This window comes from Pseudophryne corroboree, chromosome 10, assembly GCF_028390025.1.
Source record: "Pseudophryne corroboree isolate aPseCor3 chromosome 10, aPseCor3.hap2, whole genome shotgun sequence".
In the NCBI taxonomy this organism is placed as follows: domain Eukaryota; kingdom Metazoa; phylum Chordata; class Amphibia; order Anura; family Myobatrachidae; genus Pseudophryne; species Pseudophryne corroboree.
The window spans coordinates 312173467-312198851 of record NC_086453.1 but is presented as its reverse complement, the minus strand read 5'-3'; the positions used below and the strand labels follow the sequence as shown (position 1 = coordinate 312198851).

The following is a 25385-nucleotide window of genomic DNA, read 5'->3' as shown; positions in this document are numbered from 1 at the left end:
TCATCTTATACCCCTTTAACACCGCACAAATAACCCGGTATCGACCTGGCATATTGCTGGGTTGACACGGGTCGGTGTGCGGTGTGAAAGGGCCATGGTCGAAATCCCAGGTCACCTGACCCGGTAATTCAACCCGGGATTAAAGCAGTGTTATTCCTGGGTTGAATACCAGGTCAGTGGCAGCGTGAATAGGTTCCCGGGTCGATATGACCCGGGACCCGTTCACTACAATAAAGAGAGGTGGCGCAGAGATGAGCTCATCTCCCATCGCCGCCCCCGCTGCCGGCTCCGACCCCCCGCCGCTATGGCAACCTGCCCGGCATATTGCCGGGTCAGGGAAGCCTGCTGTAGGGTCCAATGCCGGATCGCACCCGGGAAGGACCCGTTTCCAATTACCGGGTGGGATCTGGCATTGGCTGTGTGATAGGGGTATTACTGATGTAAATGGACAGATATCTACTGCATATACAATTATCCTACCCTACCATGGGTGAGTATTTGAGACATTCTCTCTGGTCCATCTGCCTTTTATTGTTTGTATTGATGATCAGGAATCTCTCATTCAGAAGATATTTTTGCGGATTACAAATACCATTAAGAATGTGCTTCCCACTGACACACGGAGCTGAGTGCTTTACTCAGACTCACAGGAAAATAGGACTCTGTCTCCACTCTGTATATTTGCTGTCAGTAGTGGAAACTCATGTATACCTTATTCAAATGTAAATGTTTTTAGGTGACTTCAGGAGGGTGGATAGAAGATTATTTGAGACACAAGAAACTTTTTTTTAAATGAGCATTTATTAAAAGTTACATTTTAATACATACGTATGTATGTACGTACGTACGTACGTACGTACGTACGTACGTACATACTATACATACATTAAAAGGGGTTATGGTCATTAGGTTGACCACTATTGGTCGACATGCATTAGGTCGACATGGAAAAAGGTAAACATGCGTTTTTTAAATTTTTTGAATTTTTACTTTTTCATACTTTACGATCCACATGGACTACGATTGGGAATAGTAACCTGCCTAACCCCATTAAAAGTGCCCCAGCGAAAGAGTTCTTTCTTTTCCTTTGTAGTACTATACACATGACTCTTGGGAGCCCTACCAGCCAGAAATATTCTAATTGAAAGGGATTTATGCATGTGTGTATGTTTCTTTAAACATCATATAGATGCAAATTAAGTTTCTGTGCAGGATCCTTTTTGCTTCTGTTGCCAGTTCCTAGTGATGCCCAGTTTGGTTGCCGTGTTTGGGATCCTAGACCGGTGATGAATTTGTTGCTAGGCAGAGACGAGAGTGGTGTGTGTGTGTGTGTGTGACCAGCTGACTGGGCCCTGGGCTAAGTCGTCAGCTGTTTGAGCGTATGAACAGTGCCAGTAGGATAAATAAGATACAGGGTCCAGCTGGTAATTGGCGCACATCCACTCCATGTCATGGAGATACATTAATTGCAGAAATGTGTCCGGGGACCAGGTCTAAAGTCCGTAGGGAAATGGGTCGTTGGATAGACACAACTTAGGTCGACCATGGAAGGTCGACATGGACAATAGGTCGACATGGTCAGGTTGACATGTATTAAGTCGACAGGTCAAAAGGTTGACATGGGTTTTTTGACTGTTTTTGGCGTAGTTTTCTTCGTAAAGTGACCGGGAAGCCCAATTAGTGCACCGTGTCCCCTCGCATGGCTCACTTCACTCGCCATGCTTCGGGCAAAGTGCCTCGCGCCGCTACCGCAGCGCTCGGCACAGGTTACTATTCCCAATCGTAGTCCGTGTGGATCGTAAAGTATGAAAAAAATCTAAAAAATGGGGAAAAAAAGTGAAAAACTCATGTCGACCTCTTGATATGTCGACCTTCAGTGGTTGACCTAAGCTGTGTCGACCTAACGACCGTATTCCGTCCGTAGTTACCAGCGTTTGAATAAGAGGCAGTTGGGTGGGTTTGCAGATGATGTTTGTGGTGGTCTGGAGTGTGTTTATATGGGGTAATCCCCCCCCCCCCCCCCCCAATTATAAAATTGCCATTTTCTCTATCAGATAAGAAATAGCGACCGGATTATGACCTCCTTTTCTGACTGTACCCTTAGCACTGCTGCCTCACAGTGCCGGGGGCATGGATTCTATTCTGACCAGGGCGCCATCTGCGTTCGGTTCATATGTACTTGCCAAGTGTACTCGGTGTCTTTCATGTTCTCCAGATTCCTCCTACAGTCCACTAACATTCTTGTAGGTTGATGTTAGTTTGTGGTTAAGAATTAGACTGTTAGCTCCATGCAGGGATGATGAGGGTTTGAACATTCTTTGTGACCTTAAATGGATCATCAAAAGGTTAAATGTTAACATTAAAATTGTACCCCAGTGTGATGTGTAAGTGACGTCTTTAACTGAGAATCAGATATGACAGGACAAATCTGGTTCCTCCCTCGTTCCCTTCAGCTCAACTCATTCCAGGCTTACAAACTACGTGTCACCCACCTTCATCAACTTAAACAGCACAATATCCTTGTTTCTGTAGGAGAGGATGAGGAGGGTGTGAATCCTGTGGTAAGTTTTGTTTGTTCTGTTTTCTTGTAGGATGATATTGCATAAACTGTTGCGTTAAGAAATGTTACCTATATTCATTACCACATCAGATACACGTGTACTGGGGGGGTATTACCATTTAATCAAGTTATACCGCTTTTCTACCAAAGTCAAGGGTCTGACCTGGGATTTGGAACACTGTTCCAAGCTGGGTCTGACCTGGGACTTATCCCATTCCCATTGTGGCACCGATCTGGGATAATCCTGGGTTGCCACCGTGAACGCTCCACATAGGTGCAGTGTCGGCGCTTGGAGATGACGTCATCTCTAAGTGCCGAAAAACGCCATATCTCCCCTGAATGCCAGATTGGACCGGTGACCTGCAGTGGGTGAAGGGGTGTCTGTTGTCACAGCTGTCACTGGGGAGACTGGCAGGGAGAGACTACAGCCTCCCCATGTGAAGTGAGGATGGGGTAAAAAACGGAATGGTCCAGACCATATGGGGAGGCTGTAATCTTTCCCTCCTTGGTGACAGCGGTCACAGACTTGGGTCGTTAGGTCGACCACTATTGGTTGATATGCAGTAGTTCGACATGAAAAAAAGTCGACATGAGTTTAAAAAAAAAAAAAAAGTGCAGTTTTCTTCGTCTAGTTACCGGGAACCCCAATATGTGTACCGCGTCCCATTGCTCGGCACAGGTTACTATTCCCAATTGTAGTCCACGTGGATCATAAAGTAGGAAAAATGGAAACAATTGAAAAACTCATGTCGACCTAGAAACCCTGGCGACCTACTGCATGTCGACCAATAGTGGTCGACCTAATGACTGTCGACCTAACGACCGGTTCCCTTTTTATTTTAACCTTTATTTTTCATATTTCTGCTGCGGGGTACACTGGGCTCCACAAGGATTGGACAATGGGGTGTAGAGTAGGATCTTGATCCGAGGCACCAACAGGCTCAAAGCTTTGACTGTTCCCAGAATGCACAGCGCCGCCTCCTCTATAACCCCGCTTCCCTGCACAGGAGCTCAGTTTTGTAAGTTGGTGCTGCATTAAGCAGGCACTTAACAGAGGGGCTGCTTCAGGCAGCCCTAAGAAAAGCTTTTTATGAGGTAAAAAGTGAAGACTTCAAGGGCAGCAGTGGTGGTAAATGTCTTGTGACATTCACTGCTGCAGCTCCAGCTCTCCCCAGCGGCGCTGTACACTCCCGAGCCCTGGTTGCCGGGTACCTACAGTGGAGGCTCCGGTTTTCTTCATGTTAGACACGCACGGCTGGGGCTCTCCAGGATCGCGTGGCCGCGCTTCGGGAGGTGGTAAGTGGGTCCCGCTTACGGGACTCGGTCTTTATCGCGATCCAGCGCGGTCAGTGGGAAGCGGGCCGCGCGCGCTGGCGGTGGACACTGTGGATACAGGCTATCCCACTAGATCACCAGGGCATGGGCGCAGGTCAGGCTTTCTCTCTAAACCAATTCTTATATCGCCCACAGTACCCGGTGGTTTTGCCAGCAGAGGGGATAAGACTTAGACCGGAAGCCCCTCCCCCAGCCCCAGGGCGCCATTTCCAGCAAGTGTTCCCGCCCTGGAGCTGCATCTCTGTCTTTTCCTCACTCCCTGTCAGTGTCTGCGGCGCCATTATCCCTCAGCTCACTGTTCCTGGGACTGCTTGGGCAAATCCTCCTATGTAAAGCCGCCTGGTTGTCAGTGCTGTGACTTTACATGACACTTAAGTATTCTATCTGCCTTTTTTAGTCAGTGTTAGTAAGAAAGAGTGCACTTAGTCAGGGTTTTATAGTACAATTACCCTGTGATATACATCCAGTTCTTACTGTGTACTGTTATATCTATTGTTATATAGCTGTGTAAGCTAGTCCAGTGCAGTATTATTGTCAGTAATAACCTCTGCATTGTACAAAGGGGGTAATTCCAAGTTGATCGCAGCAGGAATTTTTTTTAGCAGTTGTGCAAAACCATGTGCACTACAGGGGAGGCATAACATGTGCAGAGAGAGTTAGATTTGGGTGGGTTATTTTATTTCTGTGCAGGGTAAATACTGGCTGCTTTATTTTTTCACTGCAATTTAGATTGCAGATTGAACTCACCACACCCAAATCTAACTCTCTCTGCACATGTTATATCTGCCTCCCCTGCAGTGCACATGGTTTTGCCCAACTGCTAAAAAAAATCCTGCTGCGATCAACTTGGAATTACCCCCAAACTGTGACTATTTGTGTGTGCATTAATAGCTGAGTGTTGTCCATTTTGTGTCTTTCACTCAACTTGCTATCCCTATATTCTATAACCTGAGGGGGCTTGGTGCGTCAGGTTTTATCTAATATAGGATTTTCACAAAGATATACTGTATTACGTATTTTTCTCTGTGATTTAGTCACCATATCTCTCCTTTATCTCTGCTGGTGCTGACTACACTGCGCAGGGGTTTGGGTTTAGAGGTATAGTGCTGCTGATAATTGTACTGTGTTACCTCATACTGCAAGTATATCATGTCTGCTTCTGAGGGTAACGATTCTGGGGCTGAACACACTGCAGGTGTTGCTGAAGCCACAGATCCATATGAGGAGAATATAGCAGCTGTGGGCTCTAGTTGTGGGGGGCTCTTTGCCCCCCAGTGGGACTGTGGCAACGGAGGCACATACTGACCCACCGTGGGCCGCTTTTTCCACGCTTCTGCATACGCTAGTTCATAAACCTACACCCCCTATGGGACCCCCAATGCTGGTACAACCGTATGTGGTCCCTGCAGCTAACTCTCCGTGGGCGGACGATTTATCTGCTCAGTTAAAGAAGTTGAACCAGTCCCTGACTACTAATAAGTCTGACCATCGCTCGCCTAAGTCCAAGAGGTCCTCGAAGCGAGCGCTTGTCTCCTCACAATCCACTGCTGTCACTGACACCTCGTCTGATGAAGACGGCCCATATACTGACCCCACAGGTTCTGACTCAGATACAGCTGATGGGGAGGGTAGTTCACATGTGGATGTTCTTGATCTTGTGGAGGCTATTAAGTTAATTCTACAGATTACGGATGATCCCGAGCCATCCGTCCCTCCTAAGAAACCAGATGGGTTCAAGCGTCAGAAGGTGGTTAAACAAGTTTTACCTCACTCTGACCACCTAATGGATATACGTCAGGAACCCTGGGAAAACCCGGGTATGAAGTTTGTGCCTCACAAGAAAATGATGGCTCTCTATCCCCTCGCGCCCGAGCTGTCTAAGAATTGGGAAACGCCTCCTCCAGTGGACTCACATGTGGCTAGGATGGTGGTTTCCTCAGCTCTGCCTGTCACTACCGTCACGTCTCTAAAAGAGCCTACGGATAAGCGTGTGGAGGGTTGTCTGAAAGCGATTTACACCCTCACGGGTGCTGCACAAAGGCCCACTATTGCAGCTACATGGGCTGCCGAGGCTATTGAAGCGTGGGCCTTGGAGTTAGATACTGAAATCTCCTCAGACCATGCTAAACAATGCTTGTCATATATTGTCACAGCTTCTCGCTCTATTAATTAGGCGGCTTCCGATGCCGGTATCCTAGCAGCCAAGGCCTCTACTACGTCAGTCCTGGCTCGCCGGATATTGTGGCTGAGATCCTGGTCTGTGGATCTGGACTCTAGAAAAACCCTGGAGGTACTCCCTTTCAAGGGAGATATTCTGTTTGGGGAGGATTTAAATAAGATAGTGGCTGACTTGGCTACTGCCAAAACTGCCTGTCTACCAAATACCGCTCCTTCTGTGTCGAAGGCTAAAGGTACGTCCTTTCGCCCTTCAGGTAAAGCAAAAGGTCAGGTGTACCACAAGCAGGCCCGCACTTCCAAACCTGGTAAGCCGAAGCCCAAAAGAGCCTGGGCTGCCCGTCAGCCAGCTTCCAAGACCGATAAGCCTGCCGCATGACGGGGCGGGCCTCCCCCTGGGGGATCCCAGGGTGGGGGGCCGGCTTCTAGGGTATACCCAGGAATGGTTGAAGACCACTTCAGATGCCTGGGTACGGGAAGTCGTCACTCGAGGTTACGCCATAGCCTTCAAAAACCGACCCCCTCATCGATTTTGCCAGACAGACGTCCCGCCGGACCAGACAAAGGCAAACACTCTGCATTTGGTGGTACAGACCCTCCTGGATACAGAAGTCGTAGTACAGGTGCCTCTTGCTCAGAGGGGCCAGGGGTACTATTCTCCGCTGTTTCTAGTCCCGAAACCGAATGGGTCCTCCCGGCCCATTCTCAACCTCAAGGCATTGAACAGGTTTGTAAAGGTTTCCAGGTTCCGTATGGAAACCCTTCGCTCTATAGTTCTGGCCTTGGAACCTGGGGACTACATGGTCTCCCTGGATATACAGGATGCTTACCTGCATATTCATATAGCAGCGTCACATCGGCAATACCTGAGGTTCGCTATTGGCAACCTTCATTACCAGTTTCAGGCATTACCTTTTGGTTTGACAACGGCTCCGCGAGTCTTCACCAAAGTAATGGCGGTGATGACGGTGGTACTCCGCCGTCAAGGGGTCAGGATACTGCCGTACCTGGACGACTTGTTAATCCTGGCAAATTCCCCAGAACTTCTCCTGTGTCATCTGGATATGACGGTCCGGTTTCTACAAGCCCACGGGTGGCTCATCAACTGGAAGAAATCCTCCCTGGTCCCTGCTCAGAGCATGGTGCACCTGGGAGCGCTATTGGACACTCACAACCAGCGGTTGTTCTTCTCTCGGGAGAAAGTCCTGAAGCTTCAGGACAGGATTCGTTGCTTCCTTTCTCGTCCACAAGTGTCGATACATTCGGCAATGCAGGTGCTGGGCCTCATGGTGTCAGCATTCGACATGGTGGAGTATGCTCAATTCCATTCTCGCCCCCTCCAGAGGCTGATTCTAGCCAAGTGGGACGGCCTGCCCCACCGGATCAGGTCTCACATGATCTCATTGACTCCGGAGGTCCGTCTGTCGCTACTTTGGTGGCTCCGGGACCAACAGTTGTGCAGGGGCCATCCCTTCTGGATATCCAACTGGGTCCTGTTGACGACAGAGGCCAGTCTAAGAGGTTGGGGCGCGGTGCTGGAGCAACACTCCCTTCAGGGTCGGTGGACCAAGGAGTAGTCTCTCCTCTCGATCAACATTCTGGAATTGCGGGCGGTCTTCAATGCGTTGAACCTGGCCCAGCATTTAATTCAGAACCGTCCTGTTCAAATACAGTCGGACAACGCCACCACTGTGGCTTAAATAAATCATCATCAAGGCTGCACTCGAAGCCGTTCAGCAATGAAGGAAGTCTCACGGATTCTACGTTGGGCGGAACGCCATCTACCGGCCATATCGTCAATCTTCATTCCGGGAGTCCTAAATTGGGAAGCTGACTTTCTCAGTCGTCAGGACGTGCATGCCGGCGAGTGGAGCCTCCATCCAGAAGTGTTTCAACTCCTAGTGGAAAAGTGAGGTCTTCCAGATGTAGATCTGATGGCGTCTCGACACAATCACAAGGTACCGGTCTTCGGAGCAAGAACAATGGATCCTCAAGCAGCATTTGTGGATGCGCTGGCGGTGCCGTGGAGGTTTAGGCTGCCGTACGTGTTCCCTCCGGTGTCACTCCTACCCAGGGTAATTCGGAAGTTCAAGCAAGAAAAAGGAAATCTGCTTCTCATAGCTCCGGCGTGGCCCAGACGGCACTGGTTCTCAGACCTGCAAGGCCTATCGTCAGAGCGTCCACTTCTGCTTCCACAACACCCAGACCTCCTCGTTCAGGGCCCCTGTGTCTACTAGGACCTAGCCCGGCTGTCTTTGACGGCGTGGCTTTTGAAGCTTCCGTCTTGAGGGCTAAGGGTTTTTCTGAAGAGGTCATTAAAAGTATGTTGTGGGCCCGGAAACCGGCTTCTGCTCGGATTTACTATAGGGTCTGGCATTCCTACTTTGTTTGGTGCGCATCTAATAATTATGACGCTTCCAAGTTTAGTACAGCCAAACTTTTGGCTTTTCTGCAGCAGGGCCTAGATTTAGGCCTGCGTCTGGCCTCCCTCAAGGTTCATATTTCTGCCTTGTTGGTGTGGTTTCAGAGAAAAATTGCGACTTTACCTGATGATCATACTTTCACTCAGGGTGTGTTGCGTATCCAACCTCCCTATGTCCCGCCTGTGGCTCCTTGGGACTTGTCGATGGTTTTGGAGGCGTTGCAGGAGCCTCCGTTTTAACCCCTGGGTTCAGCTGACCTAAAGTGGCTTTCCCCTAAGGTGGTGTTCTTGCTGGCTATTGCCTCTGCTAGAAGAGTGTCGGATCTGGGTGCCTTGTCTTGTAGTTCCCCATATCTGATTTTTCACCGTGACCGGGCGGTTCTTAGGACTCGTCCTGGATATTTACCTAAGGTGGTTTCTTCGTTCCACCTTAATCAGGAGATTGTGGTTCCGGCCCTTGTCTCTCCTGATCTGTCTCCCAAAGAGAGGTCTTTGGATGTGGTACGGGCTCTCCATATCTATGTGAAGAGAACTGCTTCTGTTCGAAAATCTGATTCTCTCTTTGTTTTGTTTGGATTTCACAAACGTGGCTGGCCTGCTCACAAGCAGACCCTGGCCAGGTGGATTAGAATGGTGATTGCGCATGCTTATGTGAAGGCTGGTCTGTCAGCTCCTGTTCACATTACGGCCCATTCTACTCGGTCTGTTGGACCTTCTTGGGCGGCCCAACGTGGTGCGACCCTTGACCAATTGTGCAAAGCGGCTACGTGGTCCTCAGTGAACACGTTCATTAGGTTCTATGCCTTCGATACCGCCGCTTCCCAGGATGCTTCCTTTGGATGCCGGGTTCTTGTGTTCGCTACAGTGCATCCCCTCCCATAAGGAACTGCTTTAGGACATCCCCATTGTCCAATCCTTGTGGAGCCGAGTGTACCCCGCAGCAGAAAATTATATTTATGGTAAGAACTTACCTTTGTTAAATCTCTTTCTGCGAGGTACACTGGGCTCCACAAGGCGCCCACCCTGACGCACTTAGCTTCTTTGGGTTGGTATGGCATTAGCCGCAGACACTTTTCCTGTCGTGAGAGTGTGATGTATGTGGCTACTAACCGTTGTCGTCTCTTTTCCTGCTACTGCATTGGGCTGGTTAACTAAAAACTGAGCTCCTGTGCACAGAGGCGGGGTTATAGAGGAGGCGGCGCTGTGCATTCTGGGAACAGTCAAAGCTTTGAGCCTGTTGGTGCCTCGGATCAAGATCCTACTCTACACCCCATTGTCCAATCCTTGTGGAGCCCAGTGTACCTCGCAGAAAGAGATTTAACAAAGGTAAGTTCTTACCATAAATCTCGTTTTTGTCAGGTGAAGGTTTGGAACTTGGAGAAGCGGGATGGGGGTACCCCACTATGCACTAGAATCTTTCCTGCCATTCCTGGCAATAAGCCCACTGTAGTATCCTGCATCACTGTTCATGAAAACCTCAACTTCATGGCTATTGGTAAGTGTTGCATGAATCGCTGTGATGTGGAACACCTAGGACTATATTTATTGCAGCTCAGGCTGGATAAATGCATCGCTCCAGATAATGCGGAGTTAGGGGTATATTTACTAAAGTGTGGGCTTATAGAAGTGGTGATGTTGCCCATAGCAACCAATCAATCAAATTCTACTTATTTCTCTAGCACCTTCTTGAAGCTCTGGGTTCAAATCAGCGGATGGGACGTTGTCATCTTTGTATAAGAGCACTGTGTATTGCTGCCAGTCTATCCAGACGCATGGTATAGCAGCAGGATGGATCCAGCTGAAAGCAATGTATTACATTTTGCTATGCTTACTGTTGTTCAGCAGATCACAGCTATACAGTAGGCTTATGTGTGTTATCTTTGACGATCCCTCATGCCATCTGCCCTCTAGACGTCAAGTGCCAATCAACTATTCGGTTTGAGCACTGATGCATGTGACCAAATCGGATCTATACCCTATAGCCCAGTGCTTTGGCCAAGAGACGCAATCTGCCAGCACTAGTATGTATATTTTCTGATTGGGGGGGATTCAGTGCAAGTACGGTAGCGAAACGTGGCTTATTTTGCCACACACCCTGATGAGGTGTTGGGGAACATCAGTGATTTTGCTGCCTGTGAGGTGCCAGGTTTCTGACAGCACTTTACTGAGAATTGACCCTTTAGAGCAGTAAGAGAGATTAAGCATACTGTATGAGGATGAATAAATTGCTTTTTAAAAGACATGTCAGCAGTGTGGACATGTATTATTTATAATGCACATGTTGCAGATATGCGCTGTAGTACTGTTAACCGTAAAAAAAGGTATATAGTAAAGTTCCCTTATAAATTGGCATAGCTGGAGAATTGTGATAAAACCTGTGATCTTGGCATGATATTACTGAATCTGAAACGGATTTTAAAAAATCTATTCAAAATATACTTTCACAGATAAGGTAGTTACTTTACATGCACATACACTGTAAATAGAATGATCAGGCATCACAGTTATTAAACCACAGCTATATTTTAACCATAATCTTTTGTTTTTCTGTTTTTTAAACATTGTTTTTTATTAAAGAAAAACATAGTTGTCATGTAATTGGGGGGTACAGAACGAAGAGAAAGGGGAAAAAAACATTAGGGGAGCCAGGTACAATAACAACAGTGATGACAGCACCCAGTTAACCGGTTACTAAATAAGCAACATGAGCATACAAGACATTTCTAATATAAGGAATAGATGACATTCACAAATAATCACATAGTAAGAGGGGGAGAGGTCAATGGGAGTACTGTAAATAGGAGAGTGACCCAGTTTTTCCCTATATAGGGTACATTTAATTTTAATAATATACTGATAGTATTCTAGATCTAAACACATTAAAGCCAGTTAAAATATGAGAGGAGACCAGTGTTCCAGTGCGAAATAAGTGGCTGCCATTGACTATATTTGTCCCAAACATACATATTTACTAAAATAACAGGATACATGAAAGTCCGTTTTGAATATTTGGCCATGACTGGCCTCTTGCGGCTCATGTTGCTTGGTGCTGTTGGTAACACATGGCAATGTCTCTGTGACGCTATCTGTCCGGCTGCTCCCACTTCTAACACCATTTGCTGTTGCTCCAGTGAAGCCTTGCAATAGACTGCTTGGTAATGGGACAGTTGGTATTCACTGCATTTAGATATATTTTTCCAATAACTTATATAAGTTGTAATTTGTTGTCACAGTCTGTGCATTTCACAGCAAGCTGCTTTCCCACTAGTTTAGCATTTTGAAGATGTGCAGAAACAGGTACTTACTATTTGGATTGATGGAAAGGCATTTCTGTGCTCGCAGTACTAAAAGAAAACCCTAGAAGATATTTTGTGCAAATATTAGCTTTCATTAGAACTATTAGTGACCTATGTACACGTGTTGACAGTGTGACAGAGTAGTGTAACCTGTGTGATCATCAGACGTGTGCCATGTCAGAGTGGTACAACCTGTATGACCATGTGCCATGTAGGGGCGTAAGTACAGGAGACAAAGGGACCACCTCTGGGCACGCTGATCTCCTCCTTTGCTCCAGGATCTGCCTTATACGTCCCAGAGCAGAAATAATCAGGGAGCCCAGCGGGCATGTTCCCCGGTCCTCCCTCTCCCTGTCTGGGTGCTGCTGGGTCGGTGAAGTGAATGTGGAGATTTAACGTAATCTGCAGGAGACAGGGCCCCTCCCACACCAGTCAGCATCTATGGGGAGAGACTTCCTCTTAAGCGCACAGTATCCCCCCACCCCAACACCCCCCCTCCCTTCCCTCCTTGCAGCCGTACAGGGGGGCACAGGAGTGCCATGGCCCCCTTAGCAGATGACCTGGACTGGTCCTTCTAACAAGCCGGGCCCAGTTAATTAGTACCCCCCCACCATCTACTCTCCCCTAGAAGGAGTGTGTGTCTGGGTGCTGCTGGGACAGGGTGTTGGTAGTGAATGCGAATGGAGGTGGGTGAGCACCAACTACTATCTCTCCTCCAGGCTCCTAGTATGAATTTAGCCCCTGGTGCCATATACAGAGTGGTACATCCTGTATGACCATCAGATGGGCCTCAGACTGATAAAGCAGAAGCAACATAGTGTCACTACAATAATACTAAAATAAGTCTGGATGCATTGTCTTGCGTTGTGTTTGCAGGAATGTTCCCACAAAGTGCATTTCCTGTGTCTTGTGTCTCCTTCACCTCTCCTTACTTTCTTTATCCCTCATGTCTTAGGATTTGCAGATGGAAGTGTTGTCTTAACGAAGGGCGATATAACTCGTGACAGGCATAGTAAGACTCAGATTCTGCAGGAGGGGAGTTATCCCGTCACAGGCATGGCCTTCAGGCAAACTGGCAAGACTACCCATCTCTTTGTGGTCACAACAGAGAGTGTGCGGGTAAGCCCTGTAGCTTGTGGTTTATTAGCTGATCGAATGCTCAGTCACTGGCTATTTGGACCTCCAGGGTTCTATTAGCCTGGTCTGTGATCTCCTAGGTTTTATTTTCATTAGAGTCCTTTTGCATCCCTTGCAGGCATATGAGCTGACCCAGAAGGATTACCCATACACAGAGTTGGATTCTCACGGCTGCGGGCTGCGCTGCTCAGCCTTGACGGACCCATCTCAAGACATGCAGTTTGTAGTGGCGGGTAATGAATGTGTGTATCTGTACCAGCCAGATGAGAGAGGGCCCTGCTTTGCTTTTGAAGGGCAGAAGCTGATTGTGCACTGGTATCGGGGTTACCTGATAATTGTATCAAGAGACAGGTATGGCGACCGATGGGAATCCCCATGCATTCCACCAATATCTTGATTTTATGTGTTGCATGCATTTTAATTCTCAAACAGTTGCAGCTGAGATTGTCCAATGCTTCCTTCCCATCAACCACCAGTTTCTTACACTCACAGATCAGATTTTGCTGGGCGTGCGGGAGATGGCCATGCAGCTGATAGACAGACGCTGACTATATATGACCTGGGAAACAAGTTTATCGCATACAGCTGTGTGCTGACAGAGGTGGTGGATGTTTTGGCAGAGTGGGGATCTCTCTATGTGCTGACAAGGGACGGTCTCCTGCATGCCTTACATGAGAAGGACACACAGACCAAACTAGAGGTACTGTAAGTGTTTGGGGACGGAAAGATTGAGGGGGATATTCAATCTCAGTCGCATCCTCTCCGATGGAGAGAATCCGACACTTCAGTATAAAGTAGTGGCCATTTTTTTCCCCTTTCCCCTCCCATTCTGACCATTCATTTCCGCCCTCTCTTATGGGGGGGTGAGCAAAGATTCCGCTCATTCATGTGTTTTTCGACTTGTCGGAATTTTTGACAGGTCGGAAAAACGGCACTTCAGTTGAATGTTGAAGTGTCGGAAAGTTCAGATTAACGACTGAAAGTGCCGTCTTTCAGCCCTGTCGGAACTTCCGACTGTAATTGAATATCCCTGTATGTTGGCATTCACATGTTAATATAATGCGTGTTATGTGGGAAGGAGGATCGTTGCGGGTTATGTGGGAAGGAGGATCGTTGCGTGTTATGTGAGAAGGAGGATCGTGTGTTTCTGGTTGTACCCCCACCATAGCGATGCAGGAAGAAATAAGCAAGTTCCCTCCTTTAATTACCTGCAGTGTTCACAGTCACACACCACGCACGGTTCAGAAGAAACCTCACGCATATTTGAATCTGCTCCTTGCAAATGATCCTCGTTTTCTTTTTGATATGTTGTGACGCTGCAGTAGGACACAGAGCACTGTGAAAATTGCACATACACTGTGTGCACAGAAGTAAATATGGATATTTGCCTGTAAGCATCTATGTGGCCGCACCATCCCTGTCCATCCGCCTCACTATACCTAGTGCGAGAGTACCATCAGAAATTTGAGCGATCTCTGCATAGCCCACATTCAGCTCTCTCACCCAGGACACAGCCTCGCTCAGTTTATCCTACAGGTGAATCCCATGTTGCATCGCCTGTACTTGCCCATAGATGCATATGTCTGGGTGCAGAGGATGCACAGTCCTAACAATTGCAAACTCCATCCACAGAACAGACCTGTCTGCAGCTCTGCATTCGCTCCTAAGATTAGCCATCAACGCTAACAATTATATATGTAGAAGTGACAGAATTATGCCGTTGCTCTGTCAGAAGTGTCGCTTCCACTAAAATATATATTATATATATATATATATATATATATATATATATATAAAATTATGTTTGGAAACATTATGTAGAGTAAATGTTGCGTTCTGCTGTGGTATCAGTGTATTTTGTTGTGTCCGTATAGATGCTCTTTAAGAAGAATCTTTATGTGATGGCCATTTCTCTGGCCAAGGGTCAGCATCTGGACAGCGATGGATTATCCGAGATCTTCCGCCAGTACGGAGACCACTTATACTGTAAAGGGGATCATGACGGGGCTATCCAGCAGTATATCCGGTATGTCTGATTTGTGGTACCTGACCCAAGTGTCACCTGCTTACGGCACGGATTGAATTTGGAGATTAATGATAATTAGCACTGTTTAGGTGGTAGGCAGCGGGTGCTTATGTGAGGTTAATTATCATTAATGTGTAATGGGCCCTACACATTAGCCGATCCGCCGCCGAGCTGCCCGACGGCGGATACGGGCGACCCGGCGGCGGGGGGGGCAGTGACGGGGGGAGTAAAGTTATAGGCCCTACACACTGGCCGACATCACTGCACGATATGAACGATCTCGTTCATTAATGAACGAGATAACGTTCATATCGTGCAGTGTGGAGGCACCAGCGATTAACGAGGTGCGGCCCTGCGCCCGTTCATCGCTGGTGCCCCATTGGCTGTGCATGCAGGCCAATATGGACGAGATCGTCCATATTTGCCTGCAGTACCCCCCTTCCCCCTGCAGCCGGGTCACCCGTCGGCCGTATCCGCCGTCGGGCAGCTCGGCAGCGGATCGGCCATTGTGTAGCGCCCTTTACTTCACTCCCCCCGTCACACGGCTCCATAGAAATGCGGCAAATATGGACGAGATCGTCCATATTGGCCTGCATGCACAGCCGACGGGACACCAGCGATGAACGAGCGCGGGGCCGCGCATCGTTCATCGCTGGAGCCTCCACACTGCACGATATGAACGTTATCTCGTTCATTAATGAACAAGACCGTTCATATCGTGCAGTGATGTCGGCCAGTGTGTAGGGCCTATTAGGCAGAGGCTCCAAAACGTGGTCCTCAAGGCACCCCAACAGTCCAGGTTTTAAGGATATCCATGCTTAGGCACTGGTGACTTAATTAATACCTCACTCAGCTTGATTGTATCGTATGTGCACAAGTACAGCCTAATAAATATATAGTATATTCTATGCGCCTTGAGTCCTATTGGAGACAGAGCGCTATATAAATAAAATTATCATATGTAACATGGAATCTCCTCAGATTTTCACATGGTAATACATTGCTTGACTTTCAGTCTATATCTCAGTATAGTATAATTTTGTATAGATTGTAATTAAGCCATCCAAACCCTATATGTACCTGTCGTTTCTTATATTATGCAGTATTTTAGGGGTCTGGGACTCCAGGTCGGCAACAAAAAGGTCGACACACCTTAGGTCGACGCCAGTTGGTCGACACACCTTAGGTCGACATGGACAAAGGTCGACATGAGGTTTTTTTATGTTTTTTTGGTGTTGTTTTCTTCGTAGCGTGACCGGGAACCCCAATTAGTGCACCGCGTCCCCTCGCATGGCTCGCTTCGCCCGCCATGCTTCGGGCATGGTGCCTTCGCTCCGCTTCGCTCGGCACAGATTACCGTTCCAATCGTAGTCCACATGGATCGTTAAGTATGAAAAAGTTCCAAAAAAGAAAAAAATTGTGAAAAACTCATGTCGACCTTTTTCCGTGTCGACCTTGTTCCTATCGACCTTTTGCCCATGTCGACCTAAGGTGTGTCGACCAATTGGTGGCGACCTAAGGTGTGTCGACCTTTTTGTTGTCGACCTGGAGTCCGGATACCGTATTTTAGTACCCCTTAGGTAATAATCATGTTACTGTGCTACTTTGTTTTCCATAGGTTTATCCCTCAGTATTCTTAAGTAGCAGTCATGCAATTACAGCCATCAGTGGGGAATGTTATGGCATTACTTTACTTACCATGTATCTATGTTGTTGCAGTTTGTTGCTATGTTACATCCACAGGCTAGAGGACCCATAGCTAGTGTGTCAGAAAAGCTGCTGTTATATACAGTTTAAAGAACGTTTCAGATAGTCTTTCTTTTATGTCTCTGGTAATTATTTGAACTTCCTTAATGTCCTGCTAAAGAAACCAACCTTTCCCCCCTCAGACAGTCTTGCATTCTCAATGGCTCCCCAGTATTCACCAGATCCACTTTTTTTTTTTATCTCAATAGGACAATTGGCAAGTTAGAGCCTTCCTATGTCATCCGGAAATTTCTCGATGCCCAGAGGATACACAATCTGACAGCATACCTCCAAGCCCTGCATCTTCAGTCTCTGGCCAACGCAGACCACACCACTCTCCTGCTGAACTGCTACACTAAGCTGAAGGACAGTGCCCACCTGGAGGAATTCATCAAGGTGAGCAAAATTGTCTTATTACTGATCATATGTCTAGTAGTTCTTAACTCCATCTTGTGTTGCTTCAAATAAATTGAGTTGTATTTTCTTGCTCGTTTCATTGTGGTGCACCAAGGACATAGATCCTGAAGCTAATATTCTAGGATATAAGGACACCCGCCCTTGGCCCACCCCAACTGTCACATTAGTCCTGCTATGGGGATCTGATAATCTCGCATTGTTACTGGCACGATAATACATGGCTTCCTTGTTTTGTAGATTTGCACGCAAAAAAAGTAATTGAATTGTTTTTGTATTTCTGTCCTCAGGCGAGTGAAGATGAGGTACATTTTGATGTGGAAATAGCAATCAAGGTTCTTCGTCAGGCTGGATACCATTCCCATGCCCTCTACTTGGCAGAGAAGCATGCCCATCATGAATGGTACTTGAAGATTCAGCTGGAAGACATTAAGGTGACCTCATTGTCACATCTAGGAAGACAATACTCGGCAACAAGGCTTTATATTTATAGTGCACCACGTTTACTTGACTGTCTTCTATTACAGAACTTCCAAGAAGCTCTAAGATACATTGGCCGCCTTCCATTTCCTCAGGCTGAGAGTAATATGAAGTGTTATGGGAAAATCCTCATGTCTCATGTGCCCAATGAAACAACCCAGCTATTGAATGATCTGTGCACCAGCTTACCCCAGCATGGAGAAGGGAAGCGGGTGAGATGCTCCATGAAATGTATTTGTGTATGGTAGAGAAATCTGTGGCATGTATAACATAATGTCACAGGTGTTCTATTGTTACCCTTTAACCTATCTTCTTCCCTAAATCTTCTTACTTATCCATTCATCTATTACCCTTCTCATGTAGGCCAACCCTGAGGAGTTCATCCCCATTTTTGCTAACAATCCCTGTGAACTGAAGACCTTTCTAGAGCATATGACACGTGTGCAGAGCGATTCCCCACAGGGAGTGTATGACACCTTGCTGGAGTTACGTTTACAGAACTGGGCACACGAGAAAGACCCGCAAGTAAGTTCTGGCCCTCTAGAAACCTGGTGCTGGTCTGTGTTGTCTGGTGCACAGGGTGCCCCCAAATGACACTGCATGTTTTTGTGTACTTCTCAAGATCTGCCTTGGGTCTTGACATGCTAAATGATTAGTGGGTGACGCTAATCTTTCATGTGCATCTTAATGGATTTTTTTAACCTCCTCCATGGCAGATATAATAGAGTTAATCCACCCCTCTAGCGTCAGGACGGGAAAGAAGACACATTCTGATGTATTCGACTTACTTGATGATGGCTCAGCTTCAGCCTCTGATGAATCCAATTTAATACATGTTCAATAAGCAATCGATTAAAGAATAAAACAGTGCATATTTATGAACATAAGAAACACAAGTACAAGAATCACTTTTTCAGGGGTCAAATAAAAATCAATTTCCCCATATTAGGTTTATTAAAGGGTCGTCGGGGAAGTATGGAAACACCCAGAGAAATGCCTCAACAGGCTAGCTTGGGTGTACTCCTTTTCTTTTAATCAGGCTAAGGACAGAGACGCACTGGCCAAAGGTAGGTAGAGCAAGCGCTAGACCAGGGCTGGCCAAACCGGTCCTCGAGATCTACCAACAGTTAGGAATGAATGCAGCACATCTTAATTAGTAATGACTACACCTGTGCACCAGCTAGGTGGTCTGGAAAATGTGAACTGTTGGTAGATCTCGAGGACTGCCTTGGCCAGCTCTGCGCTAGACTGTCCAGGAGAACAGTCATCCCCCCTGAAAATCTTTAAAGATAGGATTGATACAACTGGAGGGGGAGATGCAAAAGTTTCATGCTGTAGGTGGAGCAGCTATCCTGAGGATATGTTAAATAGCCAAGAAAAATGTATGCAAAAGATGGGTTTAAAAGATGCAAGGTGCTTAATTGTGCAAGATCGGCAGATAGGAAGGTCATCTTCTATGCAATGGGACTAACCACAAGGATTATGGCGTGTTTTGTGGCCAGGACTGCAGGGGGCCCGACACCCAGTCCTCTGGGCCTCCCCCTCTTATCGGCACTGCCTGGGACTCCGCTACCTATACTACAACAGTGGCATGTGATGCCGTCACTCACTTCAGCAAAGGATGGTGGCCACCAGCTGGAGTTATCTGAGCTTCCCTTACAGGTGTTGGCAGGTCCCCTGGGATGTGGCTGGTGGCCCTGTTACTTCAGCAACAGTGGGTGCACCGTCACTGTGCTGCAGTCAGAGACCAGCAGTTGCAACAAGCAGCTGATCTTGTAAATTGTGGTAAGTGGATAGGAGTCCTAGGGGTATATTTACTAACGTGCAGATTGTAGCTATGATCTTCTAGAATATGCTAGATAAATAAGTAGATTCTGATTGGTTGCTATGGACAGCATCTCCGCTTCTATAAACACTCACTTTAGTAAATGAGCCACCCTAGTGTCTGGTGGCAGCTGTGCAGTAACAGAGGCTGCACTTAGCGCTTCTCCAACAGTGCAGCAGTGTGCTGCTCCGGCCAGGGGGCCCCCTTAGTGAAGGGGAAACCTGGGATACTGTAAGGTTAGTGCAAATGCAGATACTAGGGCCGACTGCTACTCTCATAATTGGAGAGCTGGCGGTGGCACAGTCACCAAGATGCAGCCAAATCTGAATACAGGTAGATGTTCCCATGGATTTCCGATCAATGAGGGACATTCCGTGTTGATCGCTCGCTAGCAACTTTTTGCAGCGCTGCGATCAGGTCAAAACTCTGCAAAACTGCGCATGCGTATGCACAGCAATGCGCAGGCACGTCGTACAGGTACAACGCGGATCGTTGCTGAGTGATGGATTTAACAAAGAATCCATTCGCACAGCCGATAGTAAGAAGATTGACAGGAAGAGGGCGTTTATGGGTGTCAACTGACCGTTTTCTGGGAGTGTTTGGAAAAACGCAGGCGTGTCCAAGCGTTTGCAGGGCGGGTGTCTGACGTCAATTCCGGGCAAGAACATGCTGAAGTGATCGCAAGGGATGAGTAAGTTCAGACCTACTCAGAAACTGCACAAACTGTTTTTGTAGTGCTCAGCTGCAAAAGCGTTCGCACACTTACAAAGCTAAAATACACTCCCCAGTGGGCGGCGACTATGCGTTTGCATGGCTGCAAAAAGTTGGTAGCGAGCGATCAACTCGGAATGGGCCCCAATGAAAGTGTATGCGGTTTATTGTACACTTGCCTGTTGGAGCAGGAAGGTTTGTATTGGGGGCTTACCACTCTATCGTCTATTTAGATGCCAGATTTACATTTCTGTAGCTTGAAATGTTTTCTCTTTCATCCACTAGGGGACACTGGAGTCTTATACAGTAGGGGTGTGAAGCTTGCAACCGGAGGTGTGGCACAATCTACAATTAGCATTGTCTGCACAGCCGGCTCCTCCCCCTTCACATCCCTTATCCCTCAGTTTGAAAAATTGTGCCTAGGAGGTACAAGCACAGAAAGGAGCTCCTGCTCCATATCAAAAATGAGACTGAGTCAACCTAATGAAAAGGGGGACAAAAGTCTTATGAATAGAGAGACAATGGTCCCTAATAAAGGGGATCTGCATCTCTTTACAGGAGATCCAGAGCAGGCAGAGTGAGTACTGGTTGTACAAAAGGGGCCCTAGTTTAACAGTACCTGCAGGCTGCACATTTCTCCCAATGGCAGAGAGTAACCAACTGCTGCCGTGTCCCTCTCCTCCCTAACACTGCTGTCCTCCCTTTCAGAAAAAGGGATTATTCCTCCCGGCTCCCAGCTTATGCAAAGACGCGGCAGCAGCGTTCAGACCAGCGTGTCCCCTGTTTGCCCCCCTCCCTCCTCCAGCTCATACACAGTGCGCTCAGCAGCAGCGCGGGATAATCAAAGCAGCCGCAGCCCTCCAATACTCGCCCCGTCCACCGATGGCACACGCGGCGAGAGATACACAGTGCGCTTAGCACAGCGGCGCAGGAGACTTCCAGCCTCCCAGTAAAGTAAAGCATGTAACTCCGCGCTCACCAAGGCCGGGGGAGAGTGTTACATATGCGGCGGAGGGTGACTCTCAGTAGAGGCGTCTCACTGTGGGACGCGCTGCAAGGTCAGGGCAGAGCCGCAACGACGGGCGCTCCAACGTTTACAGACGTGGAGCAGTTTAGCAAACAAGCAGGGGACAGTAAGGGGGCTCCAGCGGCCACAGAGCGCTGGTGGAGGTTAAATGATGTTTCTTACGTTTTTCAATGGCTGACATTTTTATAGAAATAAAAGGCGCCAAACCTAGATAACAGATCACGCCCCTCTTTGTGGGGACATGATAAAAAATGTAACCAGTCAAAACAGAGGGAGGGATCTTATTTAAAATAGATGACTTGCTCCCTCTACTGATAAGAAATCTAGCCAGTTAAAAGTGATGGTAGGGTAATTGCTCCCTCTTCTGGTGAATAGTTGTCTCTGCTGCAAAGGATCCTCCAGTATTTTAATCAGGCATTTTATGCTTTTATATTTTCAAGGACTTCTATTTAAAAGATCCTGAGAAAATAAAAGGAAGCGACTGAACATCAACCCCGATCATCAAAGCTGAATCACAGTTGGGTGTGCGAGGGTTGTAAGAAAGCTGGTGTAATCATATATTTTTTGTAAATTTTTTTGTTTTTAGCAATATATATATTTAGATAACCCAGCCAGGTAAGGTTTACCTTTGCTTCCACCATCCATACGGTCTTTCTCTTCCTAATTTAAAGGGTGAAAGTACCGGTGAGTGTTCGGTATGTGTGTGTGCGCTGTTTCAGTTTAAAGCACCAGCCTAGAACACTAGAACAGATTACGTTTGCACAAAATGTAATATGAACGTTAAAAGCTCTGGGGTGTGCGATCCAGATTGTAAATGACAAAGACGCTCAACTCGAGAGCTGTACTCCATCTGGTTTATGGGAACATGCCAGGATATTTTCAGATGGCGGAATCCCACAAACAGCATTCAAAATGAGCTGTGGGATCTTTTTCCAAGAAAATGGAGGAAGTTTCAAAAAGATCAAATTAACCCCACCTACACAGGCAGTTTAAGAAAAATGTCCGTAAGGCGGTTATGAGACCCCTCCACATCCTACAGGAGGAGTGGGAAGGTTTTGGTAATTGAAGTCCTAAACTTCAAAGAGAAAGAAGTTAAGGAACCAGAGAGGTTTGATTTATCGAATTAAAATCAGATGGGTGTAGCATGGAAGCAGCCCGATAAATGCTTTCACGTTCCAGGGCAGACTGGTTAGTTCAGTTGGTAGAGTGCAGGTTCTACACTATCTAGACCTGTCGTAAGCTATTTTACCTATACAAATGGAAGGTAAATTACTTGAAACTATTTGGGACAGCAGGTGCATCACAGGCCTACAATATCAGTACTTGGGTAAACAAGGACATAGTAGCATAGACTGGATATATTGTACAGGCTATTGAAAGGAGAATAGCCAAAAGGACATTGCTCACCTAGCGGAGCATATCCGAGAGTCGGCTACATATATGCGCCAGGCTTCAAAGGTAGCTAGCAAAATAGCGTCACACATCGGTATCTGCCATATCGGTTAGACGGATTATGTGACTCAGAGAATGACAGATGGACTCTGACTCCAAGAAAGTTGTAGAGGCTTTTCTCTTTGGGGGAGAAAGGTTAGTTGGCCCGTAGTTTGACGAGGGATTTCACATACAAAACAGACGAGTACCTCTCCATAGGTTAGAATTGGTTACTCAGGTCGAGTGGTAATTCATTTAGAGTCCTTTCGAGTCACACTAGGACAATCTCGTGGAATCAGAGGTAGAGATCGTTCCCAGAAACCAAAATGCAAGACCTCAAGCTGGCTGATAGAACCGGGGCATGACGGTCTCCCAGCTCACCTGGGGTTCTCCTGGTGGATGCAAAGGTGGTTAGATAACTTGTCAATCGCCATCACAGTCAGTTCTTTACTACAAGGTTGCCTCGGTGCCCTCAGAAGGAGAAGGCATTACACAGGTAATTCGGGAATTACCACACAAAGGTAATTCTGCCAGTCCCGGATTCTCGAGGACAAACAAGGTTTTCTTCAAATCGTTTGCCCGACCTAAGGCAGGACGGGTCGGTCAGACCAATCCTCAATTTAACAGTTTTATTCCAGTTTTTAACGGTTTCCAGATTCAAAATGAAATCAATCCAGTCGGTTATAGCAAGGAAGAGTTCAGGGTGTCTATGGACATGAAGGATGCATACCTTCAGGTTCCAATTTGGACCCCTCACCAAGCCTACTTGCGTTTTGCACGGAAAAAAAAAAGAAAATAAATCACTACCAGTTCAAGGTAAATAAGGGTCGCAGGTTTAAGAGCGTTTGGTACTACGATAGTACCTTACCTGGAGATCTGCTGATCATGGCCCCTTTGCAGGAACAGCTGATCTAAGATGCTCAGATGGCTCATCAACTTCTTAATCAACTTGGCTGGATTGTCGCCTTCAGGAAATCCAACCTGCTACCGACGCAGAGGATTCAGTTTCTAGGTCTCATATTGAACTCCTTACAATTGAGGAGGTCTGTACCAAAGAACAACATCCAGGGCATAAGGAAGCTGGTGGATCAGGTATTAAGAAACCAAACGGGGTCCTTACATCTATGAGTACAGCTTCTCGGGAAGATGGTGGCATCTTTCGAGACCCTACAGTACGGCCGTCTTGACTCCAGACCTTTCCAAGGCCTCATTGCTCAGGGAACAGATTCGCACGGGCCTCTAAATCAGACTCGGGCAGTCAGGTACAGGTCCGTACCTCGCTAATTTGGTGGTCATTGCACAAGAAATCTCGGAGCAGACAGGAGATTCGGTATTTAGAATTGGAAGACCCTTACAACGGATGCCAGTCTCAGAGTTTGGGGTGCCATTCTAGTGGAACATCAGTTTCAGGGCAGTTGGACGCCACAAGAGAGCGTTCTACCCATAAATATTTTCAGACTGAGAGCAGTTTACAATGCGCTTCCCTTAGCCGGAAACCTAGTCATGGGTCAACACGTAAAGACAAGGTCACGACGTCGGCTTACATAAACCGTCAAGGTGGAACAAAGAGCAGGAGGGCGTTAAACGAGGCCACAAAGATCCTGTTGTGGGCAGAAACGCGAAACGTCATCCTCTCGGCAGTGTTCATTCCAGGGTGGAGCACTGGAAAGCAGATTATCTCAGTTGCCAGGACATGCATCCGGTAGAGTGGTGCCTACATCCACGAATTTTCGACAGGGTGGTAAGGATATGGGGTCTACCTCAAGTGGACCTAATGGCGTCTCGGCAAAACCATCAGCTGCCCGGATATGTGTCCAGGACAAGCGATCCAGCAGCAGAAGGAGTGGACGCATTGAAACTTCCTTGGTGTTACGGAAGGGTTTACATTTTTCCACCTTCCCCTCTCATACCCAGGGTTCTGAAAAGGGTGAAACGAGATTGAGTGTGGGCAATTCTATTCCCACCAGATTGGCCCCGCAGGAGTTGGTACTCAGACATGCGGGGGTTACTAGCGGAGGATACTGGGCGGTTACCTCAGAGGGAGGACCTGCTGTCTCAGGGACCTTTCCTACCTCCAGACTTCAACAGGCTGCGTTTAATGACGTGGCTACTGAAACTCGAATCTTAAGAAACAGAGGAATACCAAGAACGGCCTTTCCTATGATAATTGCCGCTAGGAAGCCGGTCACAGCCATGCACTACTACAGGATTTGGAAGAAGTACATAGTCTGGTGTAAGGAACGTGGGTGGAATTCGTCGAACCTCCACTTATCCAGACTTCTACTTTTCCTTCAGGACGGTCTAGATGGAGGACTGCGACTGGGCTCCCTGAAGTTTCAAATTTCGGGGCTCTCCATCCTATTTCAACAGCGGTTAGCATCCTTGCAAGGGGTTCCAACCATTTTCCAGGGGGTTCTGAGGATACAACTCCCTTTTTCATTCTCCCACTGCGCGTGGGACTTAACTTTGGTGTTGGACTTTTTTGAGATCACCAACTTTTGAGCCGTTAGCAAGAACAGACCTGAGATATTTCTCTTAGAGGGTTGCGTTATTACTTGTCTTGGCTTCGGCCAGGAGGGTTTCTGAGTTGGGAGCATATCGTGTAAGAGTCCCTTTTTAATTTTTCATGTGGATAGGGCAGAACTTCGTACAAGAGCAGATTTCTTTCCTAAGGTTATTTCGGGGTTTCACATAAACCGGCCACTGGTGATACCATTTTTCCAGGGACTCGCAGATGGGGACGTGTCCTTGGATGTTGTCCGAGCTTTGCGGATATACGTACAAGTTACGTCCTTCAGAA

The 25385-nt window shown here is 47.3% G+C and overlaps 1 protein-coding gene across 1 annotated transcript in view; it reads left to right on the top strand.

Moving 5' to 3' along the window:
* VPS11 (VPS11 core subunit of CORVET and HOPS complexes) overlaps positions 1-25385 on the top strand; it is a 49688-nt gene that overhangs the window by 5470 nt on the left and 18833 nt on the right. Inside the window, exons 2-11 of the mRNA XM_063943470.1 lie at positions 2417-2561; positions 9852-9987; positions 12744-12907; positions 13044-13276; positions 13418-13625; positions 14800-14951; positions 16907-17093; positions 17402-17545; positions 17639-17803; positions 17955-18116. Coding sequence (XP_063799540.1) covers positions 2417-2561; positions 9852-9987; positions 12744-12907; positions 13044-13276; positions 13418-13625; positions 14800-14951; positions 16907-17093; positions 17402-17545; positions 17639-17803; positions 17955-18116 — 1696 coding nt within the window. The remainder of the gene's footprint in view (positions 1-2416; positions 2562-9851; positions 9988-12743; positions 12908-13043; positions 13277-13417; positions 13626-14799; positions 14952-16906; positions 17094-17401; positions 17546-17638; positions 17804-17954; positions 18117-25385) is intronic.